The sequence below is a fragment of the Abramis brama genome, assembly GCF_963993115.1.
Source record: "Abramis brama genome assembly, chromosome: 3".
Taxonomy (NCBI): domain Eukaryota; kingdom Metazoa; phylum Chordata; class Actinopteri; order Cypriniformes; family Leuciscidae; genus Abramis; species Abramis brama.
In genome coordinates, this window is record NC_139965.1 from 10,038,510 (window position 1) to 10,058,088 (window position 19,579).

At 41.8% G+C, this 19,579-nt stretch overlaps 2 protein-coding genes across 3 annotated transcripts in view; one reads left to right on the forward strand and one right to left on the reverse strand.

Moving 5' to 3' along the window:
- The window catches only part of LOC311080148 (Fc receptor-like protein 2), a 118,951-nt gene that overhangs the window by 36,589 nt on the left and 62,783 nt on the right, over positions 1-19,579 (forward strand). The window lies entirely within an intron of this gene.
- Positions 12,477-14,717, reverse strand: LOC311080171 (putative nuclease HARBI1). Of its 2 annotated transcripts, none has more exons than XR_014605526.1 (3): positions 13,715-14,717; positions 13,323-13,645; positions 12,477-13,228 (listed from the first exon to the last, which is right to left on the reverse strand). XR_014605526.1 is itself a non-coding variant. In XM_084109965.1 (3 exons), the coding sequence occupies exons 1-3, from the start codon at positions 13,781-13,783 to the stop codon at positions 12,858-12,860; spliced, it is 552 nt and encodes a 183-aa protein (XP_083966091.1). In that variant the 5' UTR covers positions 13,784-14,035; the 3' UTR covers positions 12,477-12,857. The 2 variants fall into 2 exon arrangements, 1 of the variants encoding a protein (XP_083966091.1); XM_084109965.1 differs by having other exon boundaries at positions 13,323-13,434; positions 13,715-14,035.

Genomic DNA, 19,579 nt, shown 5'->3' on the forward strand with positions numbered 1-19,579 from the left:
GTTGAGTGCCTTGGAGGATGTCACCCACGTTTTATTTAGATGTAAGAAATTTGACCAACTCAGACAGAAATGGAAAGACTCTGATACAGAAAATGACATTCATAATATTTTACTGGAGCAAGGAATGCAGGGACAAAGAATCAAGTATTTCATTATGTATCTTAATGATACTGGTTTAAGTAGAAGAATTTAGTTTTTTTGTTTTTTTTTCTATTGTTTTATGATTTTATGATTTAATGTGTCATTTGCCAGCGTCCTTTTTACACACTCCTGTGTAGTAGTCCAGTAGATGACGGTATATATCGTAAAGATATGATCCGCCATTAATCAGAAGAAGAAGAAGAAGAAGAAGAAGGATTGAGTGCCCTCTGCTGGCTATCAAGGGCACTCCAGCTGATGATCGTGACAATACTGAGATTTAGTGAAATCAACATCTTATAGACAACATCCCACAACTTTTCATTAATTATTAATTAGTTTTGTTTGTTTTTTATTTACTGGAATAATAGAGAGAGACAGGAGGAAAAATATTGCAAAGCTTTTATATTCACTCTCAAAACTTTGCTGCTCAATAATGTTCTTGTGTTTCTGTTTTTCAGTGTCACATTCAGGTCAGATTTCAGTCCTCAAAATCCTCAGTTCTCTTCTGGCCGCTTCTCCGTATCTGCTAGCGACAGTCGTGCTGCTTTACAAATGTTACAGAGCGAGAGGTAAAACTTCTGTCTGACACACACACACACACACACACACACACACACACACACACACACACACACACACACACACACACACACACACACACACACACACTCTCACTCTCTTTCTCACTGACAGATCTGCCTTTACTGCCTGTCTTTTATATTATATAAATCTATATTTTAAACAGATAATGGTCATTCATTAAAGCAATAACTGCAGTGAAAAAAAAAACCAAAAAACATAAGACATGTCCGTTTAAATGTTGAAAATGTTTTTTGTGTGTATTTCACAGTTTCAACTGAAGACCAAAGTCAGTTCATCGTAAGAGAGGAAGAAACTCCAACCTGATATTAATGATCTGCAATAAACGAGCCTGACAAAATACTTTCTTTTGAAAACGCAAACTTTTAAAAACAGGTTTCAAAGTGCAAGTTTTTGACAACGAGACCCTAATCATCTCCGTGTAAATACGAAAATGTGAATTTGTGAAAACAGTGACATCATGCACATGCGTAGGCTATTGCGTGTTTAGTCTATAGGCTTTTTTAAATGAAAGGCTTTTTAAATTGAAGCCTTTGTTTCTGGCTTTGTGAAGATGAAATTTACCCAGAAGACAAAGTAATGATACAGTATTATAAAGATTAACATCCTTAGAATGACAATCGGACAAAAACATGATAGATTATGTAATTTGTGTCTATAGGCCTGTGCGCTCAGCTCGAGTGAACTATAGTAAAATAATGTGTGTGTGCGCAGTCCCGTAGTCTTCATTTACAAAGTCACATCACCAACTACTTGTCATGCGTAATACAGCATTATTAGTCGTTAACAGGGATCATTTTGATAACGTTGTCATCTGTACAAAGAAAAACTTTTCTGTTTTTAGCACATCGTTGTCATGTGAACGTACCCTTGTTCTCCAGAGTGCAGTGGAGATCCTCCAGTAGGCGGCGGCAAACCACTGTCATTGAGTGAGTCATTGAACCTTGTTCAGATTAGGGCTGCACGATTAATCGCGATTATGAAATCGCAAAGGCTGCAATTATTTTTTTATGCGCAGCTTGTCACTGATGTATGGCTCTGTAAACACTGTGAGTTTGAGTCACTTATAACGTGCATTTGAAAAAGCAACACACATCAAACATCTTTCCAAACACGAGAAGCATTTACAGTTTTTTACAATCACTTTGTTACTATTTTCAGAACCTTGATGTCATTTTTCACAACTCTAGACACAAAACTCACAACCAATGGTCAAAATGCACATTTTTCAAAACTCTAACCCTTTTCTCAATTGCTTGGATACAATACACATAAAACTTAGATCATTTGTTCATTCAACAAAAAATCACCTGTTCAATATGACACAAGTACTACTATTTCAAAAGGCAATTCACACATTACATTTCAAATGAGTGTCTATTCATTTCCTTACAATTATCTAACTATCAGTTGATACAACTGCTCAAAATGATAAGTAACTGTTGCATTACTCTTAATGCATAGTTGTATGGAGACAGACAAACAATCTTCCATGTTTAAATCATGAAAGTTTCAAGATAACGAGATTCATTGTCACCAATTAGCGTGGAGCATGAACCAATTAGACTACAATATCCATGGATGTAGCCTAATATTTTATCATAATGCTTCATCAGACACTGCGTCTATGGTCCCAAATACTGTACCACAAATCCACAACACAGAGTTGATGACAATGTAGAAGTACAGTAATCACTCCTGTTTCGTTTCTTACAGTACAAGCAAGCAAGTTGAGGAACACTGCATTTGATGTTTTACAGTACTGTCCTTTCTTTTCTATTTCATAGCTAATTATTTTTGCTTTGGTTCAAATAAACCTATGTTGTGATTGTAGTGTTTTGCATCAATATATTACAAACTTTGTTCAATGATTCCTCTGTGTCTGTAGTATTCTCTCTACTACTGCAGTACTTTTACAGAGATGCATTTACTGTACATGTAGTACCATAATGAAACCTGTATCCCCTATTTTGTTCTACAATATTTAATGATTGTACGAACAGTGACACAGTGAAACTATCGGTTGCTTGTGTGTGGGTGATCTATAGTTTTGTTTCAATGGTATTTCACAGTAAATTTGTTTTTTGAACCAATGATTGTGCAAGTGCAAGATTTCTTTAAAGATGTGAATGCACAATGCAATGTTTTGAACATTAGACAGCCTGTGTTATAAGTGATAACCGGTTTGAGTTTTGTGTCTAGAGTTTTGAAAAATAACATCAAGGTTCTGAAAATAGTAACAGTGATTGTAAAAAACTGTATGAACCTCTTGTCCAACATAAGACAGCATTTAATAACATGTTTTTACTCCAAACTCGCTTCATAAGGACAGTTGAGCTCATCCTTCTGTGAGATGATGTGATTCTTACACAGAATAAAGCAGTCGTGTGTTTATTACTCATGTTTAATAAACCAAAGTGTTTCAATCTTCTGATTATTCAGCAACAGACATTATGATGCCCGATAGGGATTTCCTGGAATGATGTGTTATTGTACTACTACTTCATATTGTGTGTGTGTGTGTGTGTGTGTTGCCCTCTGGCCTTAAGATGGAGCAGCATTTACTACCGATCAGCCGTTCTGCACTGACAATCTGCGCATTAAATAATCGCAGCCTTTGCCAAATCATTGTTCTTAGGGGTCCCAGAGTTCAATCCAGAGTTCGAGTCCGTTAGTCAAAAGGGGGATAGTCAAAGTCAAGGGTAAGTATTCGAAAGGGAAAATCTCGTTGGTGTCGGTTTGTTGAACTGACACAATCCTACCACAGGCTTCCGGAATGCTGTGGTGAAGGTTCACAGTTCATTGGAAAGGCTCGCCATCTATGGTTCAATGGTTCACCTGGTATGATCCAAGGACTGGAGCTTCTGGAGCTTCTGCTCGCCTCATGAAAAGACCTGACCTGTATATAGAACAGGTTCAGTCCAGAATCTATGATATCAACTAGTTCTTGAAGTGTTGTACAACATTATATTACTGTTCGGAAAATATCATAGCATAGTTCACATGAAGAAAACAATAGCTATTTTAACTATTAAAGTCAGAATATACCATTTTAACCTTATGTCATTACAAATGAAATGTAATTATAGGGACACATTGTACTAATGAACTTTTTCTCTCTGCTTTTAATCCCTTTTTACATAGGATTTTTTTTAGATTTTGAATAAAAATAAATGAAATACAGTTTTTAATTGAAAACCATTTGTATGAATTACAGCATTTGCTGATTTAACCACTTTAAATAACTTAAAGTGATATTTTATATTCTCCTGTATGTAACTTTAACCTTTAGTCACATATATACCACAAAGTAAAATGTTACGAAAGCATATTTTTGTAATACATGCCAAATTAGTTTACATTTCTCTTTAAACCATGAAATAAATGTATTTTATCATGTTACATTCCTTCAAAACAACAGAAAATGTTTGAATAATCTCTAATTGGAGCTAGCATTGCCGCCTCGTGGTTTTTCCACACACACAATCATTGAACACCTTACCAAGAGAGGATTTTCAGTATGAGAAGGGTCAATATATAATTGTGGGAGATTTTGAGTTTGAATAATTCTGGGAAAAAATATATTTATTTACAAAATATTATTATCTTCCCTGATAAATAATCCCTGAAATATTTTGTTTTTAGTCATTGCCAAGCTCAGGCATAATTGATTTCAGATATTTAGTTTTAAAAACAAGAAGTTTACTCATTATTTGGTCAACTATGTTACGGACAAAACCTATAAGTTTTAACTTTAAGTAAATGGCAGACATTTAAAAAAATCATTACTCTTGGAAGAATATGTGTCTATTTACCTACCTTTTCAATTAAAATACCCAATTAATTAAGAAAATACACATTTTGTTCAATTGAAACCCCAAATTTCAAGTACTGAAGTAACCGGTCTGTATATTTTGTTTCCAAACTGCTTGATTCATGATAATTTTCTTGATGAAATTATCCTGAGGTATATATTTGACAGCTACTCAGTTTCTAAATATTTACTTGGAGATTAGGGAACCATTGAAATACATATATTTTTTAAAAAACATAATGGTAACTTAATTGACAGCCCAGTATCATAGTTGACAAAAGTAACATAGTTGACTGGACATGACAAAGTAGGATGATAGTAGGTCTTTATCTGTGCGTGTGTGTATATCAGAGGTGTATAGTCCAGGTGCCAGAAAGTAGAAATCCTGTCCAGCAGCTGTTCCAACCATCACTAAACCAGCTCCTCTACCAGGTAGATGAGCTCGTTAGTGAAAACACCTGTTCTAGATGTAGAGACAGATCCAAAAACATGGCAGGATTTTTACTTTCTGGCACCTGGACTATACACGTCTGGTGTCTATATGTGTGTGTGCTTGACCGTGTGCTTGTGCCACGTGTTTGTTAGCGTGTGTGTGTGCGCATGTCGTTTTTCCCTCTCACTCTGTTCAGATATGGGCTTATAGTATGCACCTTGCTCCCTCTTTTCTCTCCATTTCTGCCGGCCTTTTGCCAAGTATGCCTCCCTTTTTGCAGGATCAGCATCTCGCCGTGCACGGAAACGGCGCTGCTTTTCTGCAGCAGATAATTGTGGCATTTGCCTGAAAATAAGTTTACTTTTATAATATTTATTGGTGGTCGGGCCTCCCCCCATGGGGTCCGGCCGGGCTCAGCCCGAAGGAGCGACGTGGGGCCACCCTCCCGTGGACCCACCACCTGCAGGAGGGACCGCAAGGGGCCGGTGCTAAGTGGATCGGGCGGCAGTCAAAGGCGGGGGCCTAGACAACCCGATCCCTGGACGCGGAATCTAGCTCTAGGGACATGGAATGTTACCTCTCTGGCGGGGAAGGAGCCTGAGATTGTGCGTGAGGTTCAGAGATTTCGACTAGAGATAGTTGGGATCACCTCCACGCACGGCTTGAGCTCTGGAACCACACTCCTCGAGAGAATATGGACTCTTCACCACTCTGGAGTTGCCCATGGTGAGAGGCGGCGGGCTGGTGTGGGTTTGCTTATAGCCCCCCAGCTCAGCCGCCATGTGTTGGAGTTCACCCCGGTGAACGAGAGGGTCGCTTCCCTGCGCCTTCGGGTCAGGGATAGGTCTCTCACTGTCGTTTGTGCCTACGGGCCAAACGGCAGTGCAGAGTACCCGGCCTTCTTGGAGTCTCTGGGAGGGGTGCTGGAAAGTGCTCCGACTGGGGACTCCGTCGTTCTACTGGGGGACTTCAACGCCCACGTGGGCAGCGACAGTGACACCTGGAGGGGCGTGATTGGGAGGAACGGCCCCCTGATCTGAACCCAAGTGGTGTTCTGTTATTGGACTTCTGTGCTAGTTACAGCTTGTCCATAACGAACACCATGTTCAAGCATAAGGGTGTCCATCAGTGCACATGGCACCAGGACACCTTAGGCCGGAGGTCGATGATCGACTTTGTGGTTGTTTCATCTGACCTCCGGCCGTATGTCTTGGACACTCGGGTGAAGAGAGGGGCGGAGCTGTCAACTGATCACCACCTGGTGGTGAGTTGGATCCGATTGAGGGGGAGGAAGCTGGACAGACTCGGCAGACCCAAACGTACTGTGAGGGTCTGTTGGGAACGTTTGGCCGAATCCCCTGTCAGAGAGATCTTCAACTCCCACCTCCGACAGAGCTTCGACCAGATCCCGAGGGAGTCTGGAGATATTGAGTCCGAATGGACCATGTTCTCCACCTCCACTGTCAACGCGGCCACTCGGAGCTGTGGCCGTAAGGTCTCCGGTGCCTGTCGAGGCGGCAATCCCTGAACCCGGTGGTGGACACCGGAAGTAAGGGATGCCGTCAAGCTGAAGAAGGAGTCCTATCGGGCCTGGCTGGCTTGTGGGACTCCTGAGGCAGCTGACGGGTACTGACGCGCCAAGCGGACTGCAGCCCGGGTGGTTGTGGAGGCAAAAACTCGGGCCTGGGAGGAGTTCGGTGAGGCCATGGAGAAGGACTATCGGTCGGCCTCGAAGAGATTCTGGCAAACCGTCCGGCGCCTCAGGAGGGGGAAGCAGTGCCCTACCAATGCTATTTACAGTGGAGGTGGGCTGCTGTTGACCTCGACTGGGGATGTCATCGGACGGTGGAAGGAATACTGCGAGGACCTCCTCAATCCCGCCGTCATGTCTTCCATTGAGGAAGCAGAGGCTGAGGGCTCGGAGGCGGACTCGTCCATCACCCAAGCTGAAGTCACCGAGGTAGTCAAGAAACTCCTCGGTGGCAAGGCACCGGGGGTGGATGAGATCTGCCCTGAGTACCTCAAGTCTCTGGATGTTGTGGGGCTGTCTTGGCTGACACGCCTCTGCAGCATCGCGTGGCGGTCGGGGACAGTACCTTTGGACTGGCAGACCGGGGTGGTGGTCCCTCTTTTTAAGAAGGGGGACCGGAGGGTGTGCTCCAACTATAGGGGGATCACACTTCTCAGCCTCCCCGGGAAAGTCTATGCCAGGGTACTGAAGAGGAGAATCCGGCCGATAGTAGAACCTCGGATTCAGGAGGAACAGTGTGGTTTTCGTCCCGGTCGTGGAACACTGGACCAGCTCTATACCCTCTACAGGGTGCTGGAGGGTTCATGGGAGTTTGCCCAACCAATCCACATGTGCTTTGTGGATTTGGAGAAGGCATTCGACTGTGTCCCTTGCGGCATCTTGTGGAGGGAGTATGGGGTTCGGGGTCCTTTGCTTAGGGCTATCCGGTCCCTGTATGAGCGGAGCAGGAGCTTGGTTCGCATTGCCGGCAGTAAGTCAGACTTGTTCCCAGTGCATGTTGGACTCCGGCAGGGCTGCCCTTTGTCGCCGGTTCTGTTCATAATTTTTATGGACAGAATTTCTAGGCGCAGCCAGGGGCCAGAGGGGGTCGGGTTTGGGGACCACACGATTTCATCTCTGCTCTTTGTGGATGATGTTGTCGTGCTGGCCCCATCAGACCAGGACCTTCAGCGTGCACTGGGGCGGTTTGCAGCCGAGTGTGAAGCGGCTGGGATGAGAATCAGCACCTCCAAATCCGAGGCCATGGTCCTCAGTCGGAAAAGGGTGGCTTGCCCACTTCAGGTTGGTGGAGAGTTCCTGCCTCAAGTGGAGGAGTTCAAGTATCTTGGGGTCTTGTTCACGAGTGAGGGAAGGATGGAACGGGAGATTGACAGACGGATCGGTGCAGCTTCTGCAGTAATGCGGTCACTGTACCGGTCTGTCGTGGTGAAGAAGGAGCTGAGCCGCAAGGCGAAGCTTTCGATTTACCGGTCAATCTACGTTCCTACTCTCACCTATGGTCATGAGCTTTGGGTCATGACCGAAAGGACAAGATCCCGGATACAGGCGGCCGAAATGAGCTTTCTCCGCAGGGTGGCTGGGCGATCCCTTAGAGATAGGGTGAGAAGCTCGGTCACTCGGGAGGAGCTCAGAGTAGAGCCGCTGCTCCTCCACATCGAGAGGGGCCAGCTGAGGTGGCTCGGGCATCTTTTCCGGATGCCTCCTGGACGCCTTCCCGGGAAGGTGTTCCGGGCATGTCCCACCGGGAGGAGACCCCGGGGAAGACCTAGAACTAAGTTACCCATAGCAAATACACCCCTCAAGGAAGAGTGTGTTTTCCAAATCACATGACCTGCTCCACATGATGTCATTTCCTCCTGAAGAGAAAACTAGCAAGACCCAAAGGTATGTTCTCCCTCCACATTTTCAGTTATTTCACCTAAAGTAGTGCTTGGGGCAAATGTGTACTTATCATATGTCAACAACATTGTTGACAATGGAGGGACTATGTCTCCCGGCTGGCATGGGAACGCCTCGGTGTCCCCCCGGAAGAGCTGGAGGAAGTGTCTAGGGAGAGGGAAGTCTGGGCATCCCTGCTTAGACTGCTGCCCCCGCGACCCGGCCCCGGATAAGCGGAAGAAGATGGATGAATGGATGGATGGATGGATATTTATTGCAAAGTATATTATAGTTACTGTACAATAAGAATATTAAATGAACTCCTGAAAACTATAAGAACATGTCATGAATGTCAACTATGTTACCTTTGCAGAGTAACATAGGTGACTGGTAACCTAGTTGACATTTTTGCTGTTTTTAGGGATAAAATCAAAATGGTTGCTTAGCACCAGACACCACATGGCATTTTACGGAGAGGTTCTTCTAAATATTGTATGTACAACTGAGTAAAATTGAAATTCAAAGTTATTTATGAATTCATTGTAGTAACATTGTTGACATATGATAAGTACACATTTGCCCCAAGCACTACTTTAGGTGAAATAACTGAAAATGTGGAGGGAGAACATACCTTTGGGTCTTGCTAGTTTTCTCTTCAGGAGGAAATGACATCATGTGGAGCAGGTCATGTGATTTGGAAAACACACTCTTCCTTGAGGGGTGTATTTGCTATGGGTAACTTAGATGACAGCGACTTCTCGGACACATATTCAATTTGTCAATTTCTATTGAAAATGTGACATATTGCCCAAAAAGACACATTGTTCACAATTACCTCAACTTAATGTAAATAATATAATTAAAACTGTTTTTGAATAAGTTTTTAAAATGTTTTTTTAGGTAATGAGATTGTGGTTGTAATTCATTTCGGACGGTTATTTAGTTGACATTTTAGGGATATCTAGTAAATTTTTATAAATAAATGATTATTTCCATAATAATTAACTATGGAATTTGTAAAGACAAGATCATGAAGAACACTGAAGACTTTTAAAATTTTATTTTAATAAGCATGTTTGCGAGATAAATCTCATGTACATGAAAACTCCCTCAATTATATATTGACCCAGAAGCCAGGACAGATAAAAGCGATGGATGGCTCTCCAACTTCTAAAACAAGGTATACAGGTGTTTACATAACGAACTAAATCATATTTAACTGTCAGCAAAAACAGACAGGTTTTCATACCTTTTCTTCTCAGTTTTTTCAACTCGTGGGAGAAACCGAAGCAGTGCTCCATCTGATTTTAGCGATGTGAAGCTAACGGAAGTATTTTAGCGCGCTACTTCCGGTTTCCCACAAAATAAAATGTATTTTTCAAAATAAAACCCCCATTACTCATAAACGTGAAGTATGGACAAATAATGATACAATTATGATACAAATACAATTAACTGGTTAACCCCATTTTAGGCGGGTTACATCGGCTTCTGCTGGAGAAGTGTTAGTGAGGCCAGTAGGGGGCACTGCTCATCCTGGGGTCTATATGGGTCCCTAACGCCCCAGTGTAGTGATGGGGACACTATATGTCAAAGAGCACCGTCCTTCGAATGAGACGTTAAACTGAAGTCCTGATTCTGTGGTCAATTGACCCTTCGCTAAGCCCCGCCCTCCTTAGTTACTGTTGCTACGCCTGTCAAGCTTTTGTGCCTGGCACGTCTATTACAGTATGCACTGGTTTCAGACATTCCTAAGGAGATAATTAGTCATTTTTGGCAAACAGGTGAAAATATGAGAGTGCAATACTGCAGTATGCATTCGAGGGCTATATCCACGACATAATATGCAAACGATTAGAGAATAATTTCATCAAAATTGAAGTTAAAGCATAACGTTAGGTCCCAGCGCAAGCAGCAGCCGCCTCATACGCTGACCATTCAAATGGGAAACACACAAATTTGAGGAACAGCTATGTGCATGCCCAGCAGGGTAAGTGAAATTTGAAAATATTCTAATATTTATAAAACAAACAGCTTATCCATATGTATTGTGGAATAAACGCAAGACATTAGCCTGACCACTTTGCAATGATAACATTCTCCCGCTTATATTTTTAGCGCGCCAGGCTAACGTTACTGCTCACACGTCGGACTAACTTACTGTTATGAACTGATTAAGTTTGCATACCAACCTTTTCCTTGGAGATCTCCGGCAAGCCCCGTGATGTTCCCTCCTTTTACTAACTACCTTTTACTTTTACTAGAACTAACGGGAGATTCGCGATCGGATTGGGGTAACGGTTTGGCCGTCGATTAACAAAATATATTTTTAAGTAACGTTAAGTTATGTCAGTGAGCCTCCATCTTGCCTTTAATCACACTGCTTGATCCACGAGCTGGACAATAACTTTATTCTAGAGCTGCTATAAAGCCAAAACACTTTACTTTTAATTTCCTATTATCAATGTAAAGCTGCTTTGGAACAATCTACATTGTTAAAAACGCTATATAAATGAGATGACGCCTGACATTTCTCCCCTTGGGTTTTAGGTTTCGGGAAGGGAACAAAATCCACCACCCCGTCCAAACTTTTAGGATACCGGGTATCAGATTTGCACAATCCATACGCACAACGCTTCGGCATGTTTCCCTCGCTCGAAAGCTTGCCAGACCTCCCGCGCCTAGTTACGGTTGCTAAGCCACGATTGGCCTGTGGCGGTTTTTGGGCGTGGCTTAGCGAAGGGTCAATTACAATTTAAACACTTCTCATAAAGAGTAGGGGTTTAACCCCGGTGTCCTGGAGCCAAAGTCCTTCCATCGGCCCTTATCAATCATGGCCTCCTAATAATCCTCATCCACTGAATCGGCTTTATCACTCTCTCTCTCCTCTCCAGCTGTAGCTGGTGTGGGTGGGTGTGGGTGGGTGTGGGTGGGTGGGTGTGTGTGTGTGTGTGTGTGTGTGTGGTGAGCGCACTGGTGTCATTGTACTGTGGCTGTATCATCACTGGTGGTGGTTGAGGAGATTCCCCTGACTGGAATGTAAAGCGCTTTGGGTGTACAGTTGTATAAAAAGCGTTATATAAATGCCTCATTCATTTCATCAGAAAGATCTTCATTTGTGCTCCGAAGATGAACGAAGGTCTTACGGGTTTGTAACGACATGAGGGTGAATAATTAATGACAGTAACTTCATTTGTGGCTGAACTAACCCTTTAAGAGAGAATATAGTGGCTCTTAAAAGAGTCTTTGGGTTCCCTGATCAGACAGCCGAGCTGCTAAACACATTTATGCTCGTGTGAGGGATGATATTTTACGTGAATACTGGAACAGGGGCCTGTTGCACAAAACTAGGATAAGGGATTAAGCCAGGATATCTTGGTGATCCTGGCTCAATTGATCCGTAATCCGGTTGCACTAAAGCTGGATAGGGGGCAGGAGGATATGTTATGGTATAAATTACCATGGAGATTTATTCTGTGGAGCTAGCCTGCTCCAGACCAGGCTAAATTCCAGGATCTATTTAATCTCATCCCTAATGTCAGTCAGCAGTCACCACAAATGGAAACCAATAGTTATTTCACTGCTCACTATACATTGTTATCACATATAACTAGACCCACTGTCATTATTTAAACGTTTGTGATCATTAATTTCAATCATTTTGGATAAATAATGATTTTTAGATGATGTTGCTATCATTAGATCATTTACAGTTTCCCATAGACTATAAGGCTATATATAAAATGATAGAATATTAGGGCCACTGAGGGAAAAAAAAGACAAGTCATAATATTGTTACCAGTTGTTTTAAAGGAGGACAGTTGTTAAAATGACAGATGTGGGGCATTTCGTGAAATTGTACTTCAGTATGGTTTCATAAACAAAGACATGCTGATGTGCCAGAATATTATCACATTGTCATAAGTATCAAAACTGTAAAAAGAATATGTAGCTTTTCTGCAGAAAGAACCAGCCTCATAAATTTATGACTATCCTTTTTCCTCAGTGTGGCCCTAGTACTCTGTCATATAAACAAATACACAAAAACACATTCCATATGAATATAAAAACACAATGTGTAACATTATGTTCCTTTATTGAATAAGGACAGAACAAAGCAGGTAAACCATCAGCTCCTTTCGAAACTGAAGTCACAGTGACTCTACAAGATGGAAAGCACAGAATCAAAGCATATTATACAAAATGATACATACACATTCAAAGGTCTGTATATAACACACCCTGCATGTCTGCACACTAAAATAAATGCAGGACAAATCCATACACATCAACTGAACAGACAAATGAATGGATGCAGTAGCCTCCCTGCAGCCTTGTATTACACACAGTATACCGCACAAACATCATAAGAGGCCAAATTCGTAAAAAAACGAACCCAAAAAAACCCAAATTCCTCTGCCACCGCAGGACATATTTAACCAAAATTGAAAGCACACATACTAACTAAAATAATTCAACACATATTGGTCCCTCAGCAGCCGACCACTGTCGTCATCAGGGAAGATTGCCGGATTGTCCCAGTCCATGGCTGGTGGCACTCTGGGGGCCCTCTCCTTCCTCAGGCAGGCCACATTGTGGAGGACAGCACAAGCCACAGTAATATCACATGCCCTAACAGGGCTGACCCTTAATTTGTGAAGGCAGTGAAAGCGTGCCTTCAGGAGGCCAAAGGTCATTTCAACTCTGGCCCTGGTCCTGGCATGGGCATGGTTGTAGGCCTGCTGTGCTTCCTGGGGGTCTGTGAAAGGTGTCAGGAGAAAAGGCTGGCAGCCATACCCCCTGTCTCCCAGCAACACACCAGAGAATTCACCTGTCAACACAAAATCTCATCATTACTACCTCATAAACACAGTGATATTCTTGACACAGCCATGATGGTTATAAATAGGGGTTGTGTGGCTTACCTTGTGATAGGCACTGATAGATTTCAGAGGCCCGAAAGATTCTGGAGTCATGGACTGAGCCAGGCCATTTTGCCACAACATTGCTGATCACACAGTCAGCATTGCAGACCATCTGAAATCATAAGATGAGGAATATTACACCAATCAATGCACATCACTGGCAATGCAGAGTGTTCGTCAATGGACAATATCAAAAAGTTATGTTCACCTGAACATTAATGCTGTGAAAGGATTTCCTATTCACAAAATCGGCCTCATGGGCACCTGAGGGGGATTTATCCTTATGTGTGTGCAGTCCACTGCACCAATGACATTGGGGAAACCTGTCACACAAAGTAATGAGTATCCTACTATGTGTTAACAGTTGTCCTGTAATTTGTAGATCCTCTTACCTGCAATCCTATAGAACTCCTCTTTGATGTCACAGAGTCTTCTGTGGCCAGGGAAGGAGATGAAGACATCTGCTAATGCTTTGATAGCCAGACACACACTCCTTATTGTGCGGCAAATTGTGGCCTTGTTCAGCTGTTCTGCATCCCCCACTGAGTACAGGAAGGCTCCACTAGCAAAAAAGCGCAAGGCCACACAAACCATTTGCTCCACACTCAGTGCATGGCTCCGTGCAGTGCGGTGCTTAATCCTGGGACCCAGTAGTCTGCATAGATACCTGATGCCATCTGCAGAAAACCTGTATCTTTCATATAGATGGTCATCAGGGAAGGCCAGTGGGTCCAACGAGTCCCTGAAGACCCTTTCTCGCCTAAAGGCTCTCCTCAGCACAAGTGCTTCTTCATCCACCACATCTCGCAAGAATGGGCATGCCATTGTCAGAGCAGAAAGGAACACACAATTTTGGGCCTTCATATAGGCTAGTGGCCACACCTGGTGCTGGGGGGGTGGGCAAAAGAGGCCGGTGCCTTATAACGATGACTTGGTTGTACTGATTGCTGGGAAAATAAAAAAAACCTTAGAAAGATGCCACCGTCCTGTGTGCTCACAATAAGAGCTCATATGTCATGGCTCACTTGACTTTACGAGAATATACCTAATTTTTATTTTGAGCTGTGTCATCTTCTTGGAGCTGGGGGAGGAAAGAAAAATAATGATTAATACATTTGTGTTACAGTTAGCATACAGTGTACATTGAAGGCATATCTCACCTCCCTCTCAAGTTTTTTTATTTCAAGGTCCAGTTTCCTAATTGTCCTCTTTTTTATTTCGGACTCCAGTGCAAGATTTTCCATCTTTTTCTTCTTGTACTGAATGTCTATGTCTGCCAGTTCTATTTGGCGCCGGAGGTGGTTGCCATACAACTTTCTGATAGCTTGTGAGCTCTGTGAACACAATACAATTAGCGCAGCTGGAATTTGGCAGGATGTGGTGTCCTTTTATTAATACGCACTATGTTTCCAGGCTGGTTTTCCCACTGTATAGCATCTGGGTCCTGTAAAAGAAATTAGATTTTTTGATTTTGATGAGGACTCCTCACCATTGTAGAGTAAATAGTACTTTCACAGTCTTAACATGATACCTCATGCCTTCTGGAATCCAGAGAGATGGTCTCCTCCTCATCATCGTCTCCATCATGTGCTGTTGCTGCTGCACTGGGGCTTTCACCCTATCACATTTAATCGGATTCATATTGAAGCTAGTAGACAAGACATGCCAGGCCTACAGTATGCCTTTGATGGAGTACTCACTGGATCAGCATCGTCTGGTGCTTGTGGCTCTAACAGGAACACAGTGCTGCCAGACACTGCAAGGCAATAGGTAAACCAAAGTCAGACAGTCCAAATTGATTCAATATGAATGTGGTTGTATCCCATGTAGAGATGGAAGGACATACCTTGAATGAAGCGGGTGGCATCTTGGGAGGAACCTATGCTCGTCTCTTTCCCCCCAGGGATCCCCTCTAAGACGGGCCTGCCTTTATTTAGCTCCAAGGCCATGTCCTCTGCTGGGGTAAGGTCAGCCTTTGGTGACCCACCACCTGTGCCTTGTCTGTGGGTATTCTTTTTCACTGCTAAAACAGTACAGACAATGTGTGAGCAGGCACCTTCTGGGTACAATATATGCTTGTGCTTTGTTAAATATTAGTCAGGGACCATACCATTCTGCAGAATGTTCTTGTATTTGATTTTGACCTGCTGCCATGTCCGTTTTGGCCCGTTCATGTTTAATCTACATCACACGCACACACACACACACACACACACACACACTTTATCACAAGAACATTTAATGGAGTCACACTGCAAAAAATGACTTGGTATTTTTGTCTTGTTTTCAGTAAAAATATCAACAAAAAAAAAAAAAATCTTAAATAAAGATGTATTTTCTTGATTTGCTAAATGACCTAGCAAAATAAGTATAGTTTAGACAAAAAAATATAAACTTTAAGTAAATGTGTGCTTAAAACAAGCAAAAAAATAAAAAATCTGTCAATATAATAAGAAAAATTCTCTTGAAATAAGTTTACTTTTTCCATAAACACTTAATTTTAGAAAAGTTCTCTTGTTTCACTGGCAGATTTTTTTTGCTTATTTTCCTAGGTAATTTTGCTCAAGAAAATATTTAAGATTTTTTTTAGATATTTTTTTTTTACTGAAAACAAGACAAAAATACTAAGTAAGAAATACATTTTTGCAGTGCAGTGAGCAACCGACCTTGGGTCCTTTGAAAGGCGCTATATAAATTAAAGTGATTATTATTATAGCTCATCTATTTATTCAATTAAATTTTACTTATATAGCACTTTTCACAATTGTTTCATTCTGTCAAAGCAGCTTTACATTAATAAAAGCAGGAGAAACACAAAAAAAACGGTGGACAACATAAGAAGCAGAGTACAACGGCTAAGATTAAACCGTACTGAGCGTAGTAACGTTAAATAATAATGTAAGGCTTTAATAATAATTTATCATAGCTTTATACAGTGTGACGGAGTTACTTTACACAATTTCACTCATATCTGCAGTGCATTTCAATTAAAAATTTAACCGTTTCATAATTACAGTACAACTGCGTTTTTGGAGATGTGAATTAAATATTTGAATTGTAATTGTGATGTTTCAGCGGAGCGGTGAGTGGGTAATTGACCCTTCGCTAAGCCCCGCCCTCCTTAGTTACTGTTGCTACGCCTGTCAAGCTTTTGCGCCTGGCACGTCTTTTACAGTATGTATGCACTGGTTTCAGACATTCCTAAGGAGATAATAAGTCATTTTTGGCAAACAGGTGAAAATATGAGAGTGCAATACTGCAGTATGCATTCGAGGGCTATATCCACGACATAATATGCAAACGATTAGAGAATAATTTCATCAAAATTGAAGTTAAAGCATAACGTTAGGTCCCAGCGCAAGCAGCAACCGCCTCATATGCTGACCATTCAAATGGGAAACACACAAATTTGAGGAACAGCTATGTGCATGCCCAGCAGGGTAAGTGAAATTTGAAAATATTCTAATATTTATAAAACAAACAGCTTATCCATATGTATTGTGGAATAAACGCAAGACATTAGCCTGACCACTTTGCAATGATAACATTCTCCCGCTTATATTTTTAGCGCGCCAGGCTAACGTTACTGCTCACACGTCGGACTAACTTACTGTTATGAACTGATTAAGTTTGCATACCAACCTTTTCCTTGGAGATCTCCGGCAAGCCCCGTGATGTTCCCTCCTTTTACTAACTACCTTTTACTTTTACTAGAACTAACGGGAGATTCGCGATCGGATTGGGGTAACGGTTTGGCCGTCGATTAACAAAATGCTCAAATATATTTTTAAGTAACATTAAGTTATGTCAGTGAGCCTCCGTCTTGCCTTTAATCACACTGCTTGATCCACGAGCTGGACAATAACTTTATTCTAGAGCTGCTATAAAGCCAAAACACTTTACTTTTAATTTCCTATTATCAATGTAAAGCTGCTTTGGAACAATCTACATTGTTAAAAACGCTATATAAATGAGATGACGCCTGGCATTTCTCCCCTTGGGTTTTAGGTTTCGGGAAGGGAACAAAATCCACCACCCCGTCCAAACTTTTAGGATACCGGGTATCAGATTTGCACAATTCATACGCACAACGCTTCGGCATGTTTCCCTCGCTCGAAAGCTTGCCAGACCTCCCGCGCCTAGTTACGGTTGCTAAGCCACGATTGGCCTGTGGCGGTTTTTGGGCGTGGCTTAGCGAAGGGTCAATTGTGCACTACTTACGCATTCAGGCGGTCTGCAATACTTTGCCACGCTTTTTCTCTTTGCTTTATCACTGTGGCGGTGTTGCCTTTCTTCTTAATTATATCTTTTACCTCCTCGTATGCCTCCATGAGGATTTGTGCTTCCGACGGGGAAAAGTACGCGGCTCTAGTTGCCATGGTAAATCAGTTAATCTGTGATCTGTGGCGGGGTCTATTTGAGTGAGCCGTGAGCGCGCACCTATCCAGGATTGGTTTCACCTGGCTTAATGAATCCGTGTCTGCTCATCCTGGCTTGGTCTTTGTGCAACCAATTAAGCCTGGACGCACATGTTTTGGCTTCATTGAGCTCAGCTGAGTCATTTATCCCGGATGTCTTAATTCTACTTTTGTGCAACAGGCCTCAGGCCTTCAGCACTAAGCCATGTTTACGTAATAAATAATGCAACCAAAATTTACATCGCAAATATGGAAACATTTGTATTTGTGCTGAGAGTTGTAGTTTAAGTTTCACTTCAAATAAATTTGTTTGACTTAATATAGCCATAAATATAATTTAATATATAAATGTATATACATACCTGTAACTTTGAGCTATTCTGAATAGCCTAATGGTAAAATGTAAAGGATTTGTTGTTGAATTATACTTGACTGTGTTATTGATGCGGTTTAGACATACATTTTTTTGTAATAATACAGAAAACGAAACCTTGTTGTAGCTGAGGGGCTAAGGACTGTATTGGCGCTTTTCCACTGCATGGTACGGTACGGCTCGGTTCGGTACGGCTCACTTATGGCGCATTTCCACTGCATGGTACGGTATGGTACGGCTCGCTTCGGCTCGCTTTAAATGGTACCACCTCTGTTGAGGTTCCAAGCGTACCGTACCGATACTAAAATGTGACGTGAAAACACTGAAGATCACTGATTGGTCAGACAGAATCGTCACTACCAGTGTCATTGTATTTGCGACACGAGACCATGCACGAGACAAACCCGTGGGGGTGGTGTGGCGCAATGGATAAGACACATGCCTTTGGTGTGAGAGACCTGGGTTCGAATCCACTGTGTGACACCAATGTGTCCCTGAGCAAGACACTTAACCCCTAGTTGCTCCAGAGGCGTGCGACCTCTGACATATAGCAATTGTAAGTCGCTTTGGATAAAAGCGTCAGCTAAATGAATAAATGTAAATGTAAATGTAAACCCGCTAGATTTAAATAGCCAGTAGACAACAGCCAACGCTGTAGTTTCTTGCAGTTAAAAAGTTTCTTGCAAATCTTTGCCAGACACTGACAGAAAACACTATTATAAATAAAAATCAATGCACGCATCCCCGGATTTACAAATGCACATCTTGCTTGTTGCACGCACATTATGTCGAAATAACGAGATATGTTGAAATAACATTATTATTAAGTCTTTTTGAATATTTGATTGAATGCTGAATTTTGCGCTTGTTCAATTTAATAAAATTATGCCTATATATAGCCTATATACTATTAATAAATGAGCAAAACTTGGCCACAAAATATTTAATATTAAATTATTTTAATGATCACAATTAAAGTTTTAATTTTATTAAGATGCGTGCACTGATTTTTATTTATAAAATAGTGTTTTCTGTCAGTGTCTGTGCATGGCAAAGATGAAGTTGACGATCGCCATATTCGTAGTAAACGCGCCTATAGAGAGAAATGCACATAATGGATTACATAAGAGAGTAGCCCATTTCTTTTTGTTTTGAATTATTTCGTTTAAAGACATTTCAAGCTTTGTGTATTTGAGGATGAGATGCGCTCCAGTTAACGTACAATGCAAGTGACCGCTCGGGCGCCTCAATGATTAAATTGTCTATTTTGCTCTTATTTATTCAGTCCAGGTAATTGTTTGATGAAAAAAATATTAAAATTAAGATACAATTTATACAAAACGAAATTCACTTTAAAGAAAGGCTTTCTACAAAACAAAACTTAATGAAGTGGTCAAAATTATGTCCGACTCGCTCCATGTCTCTCTACTCGTGCTGTTCACTTTTCATAATCAACATAGGCAGAT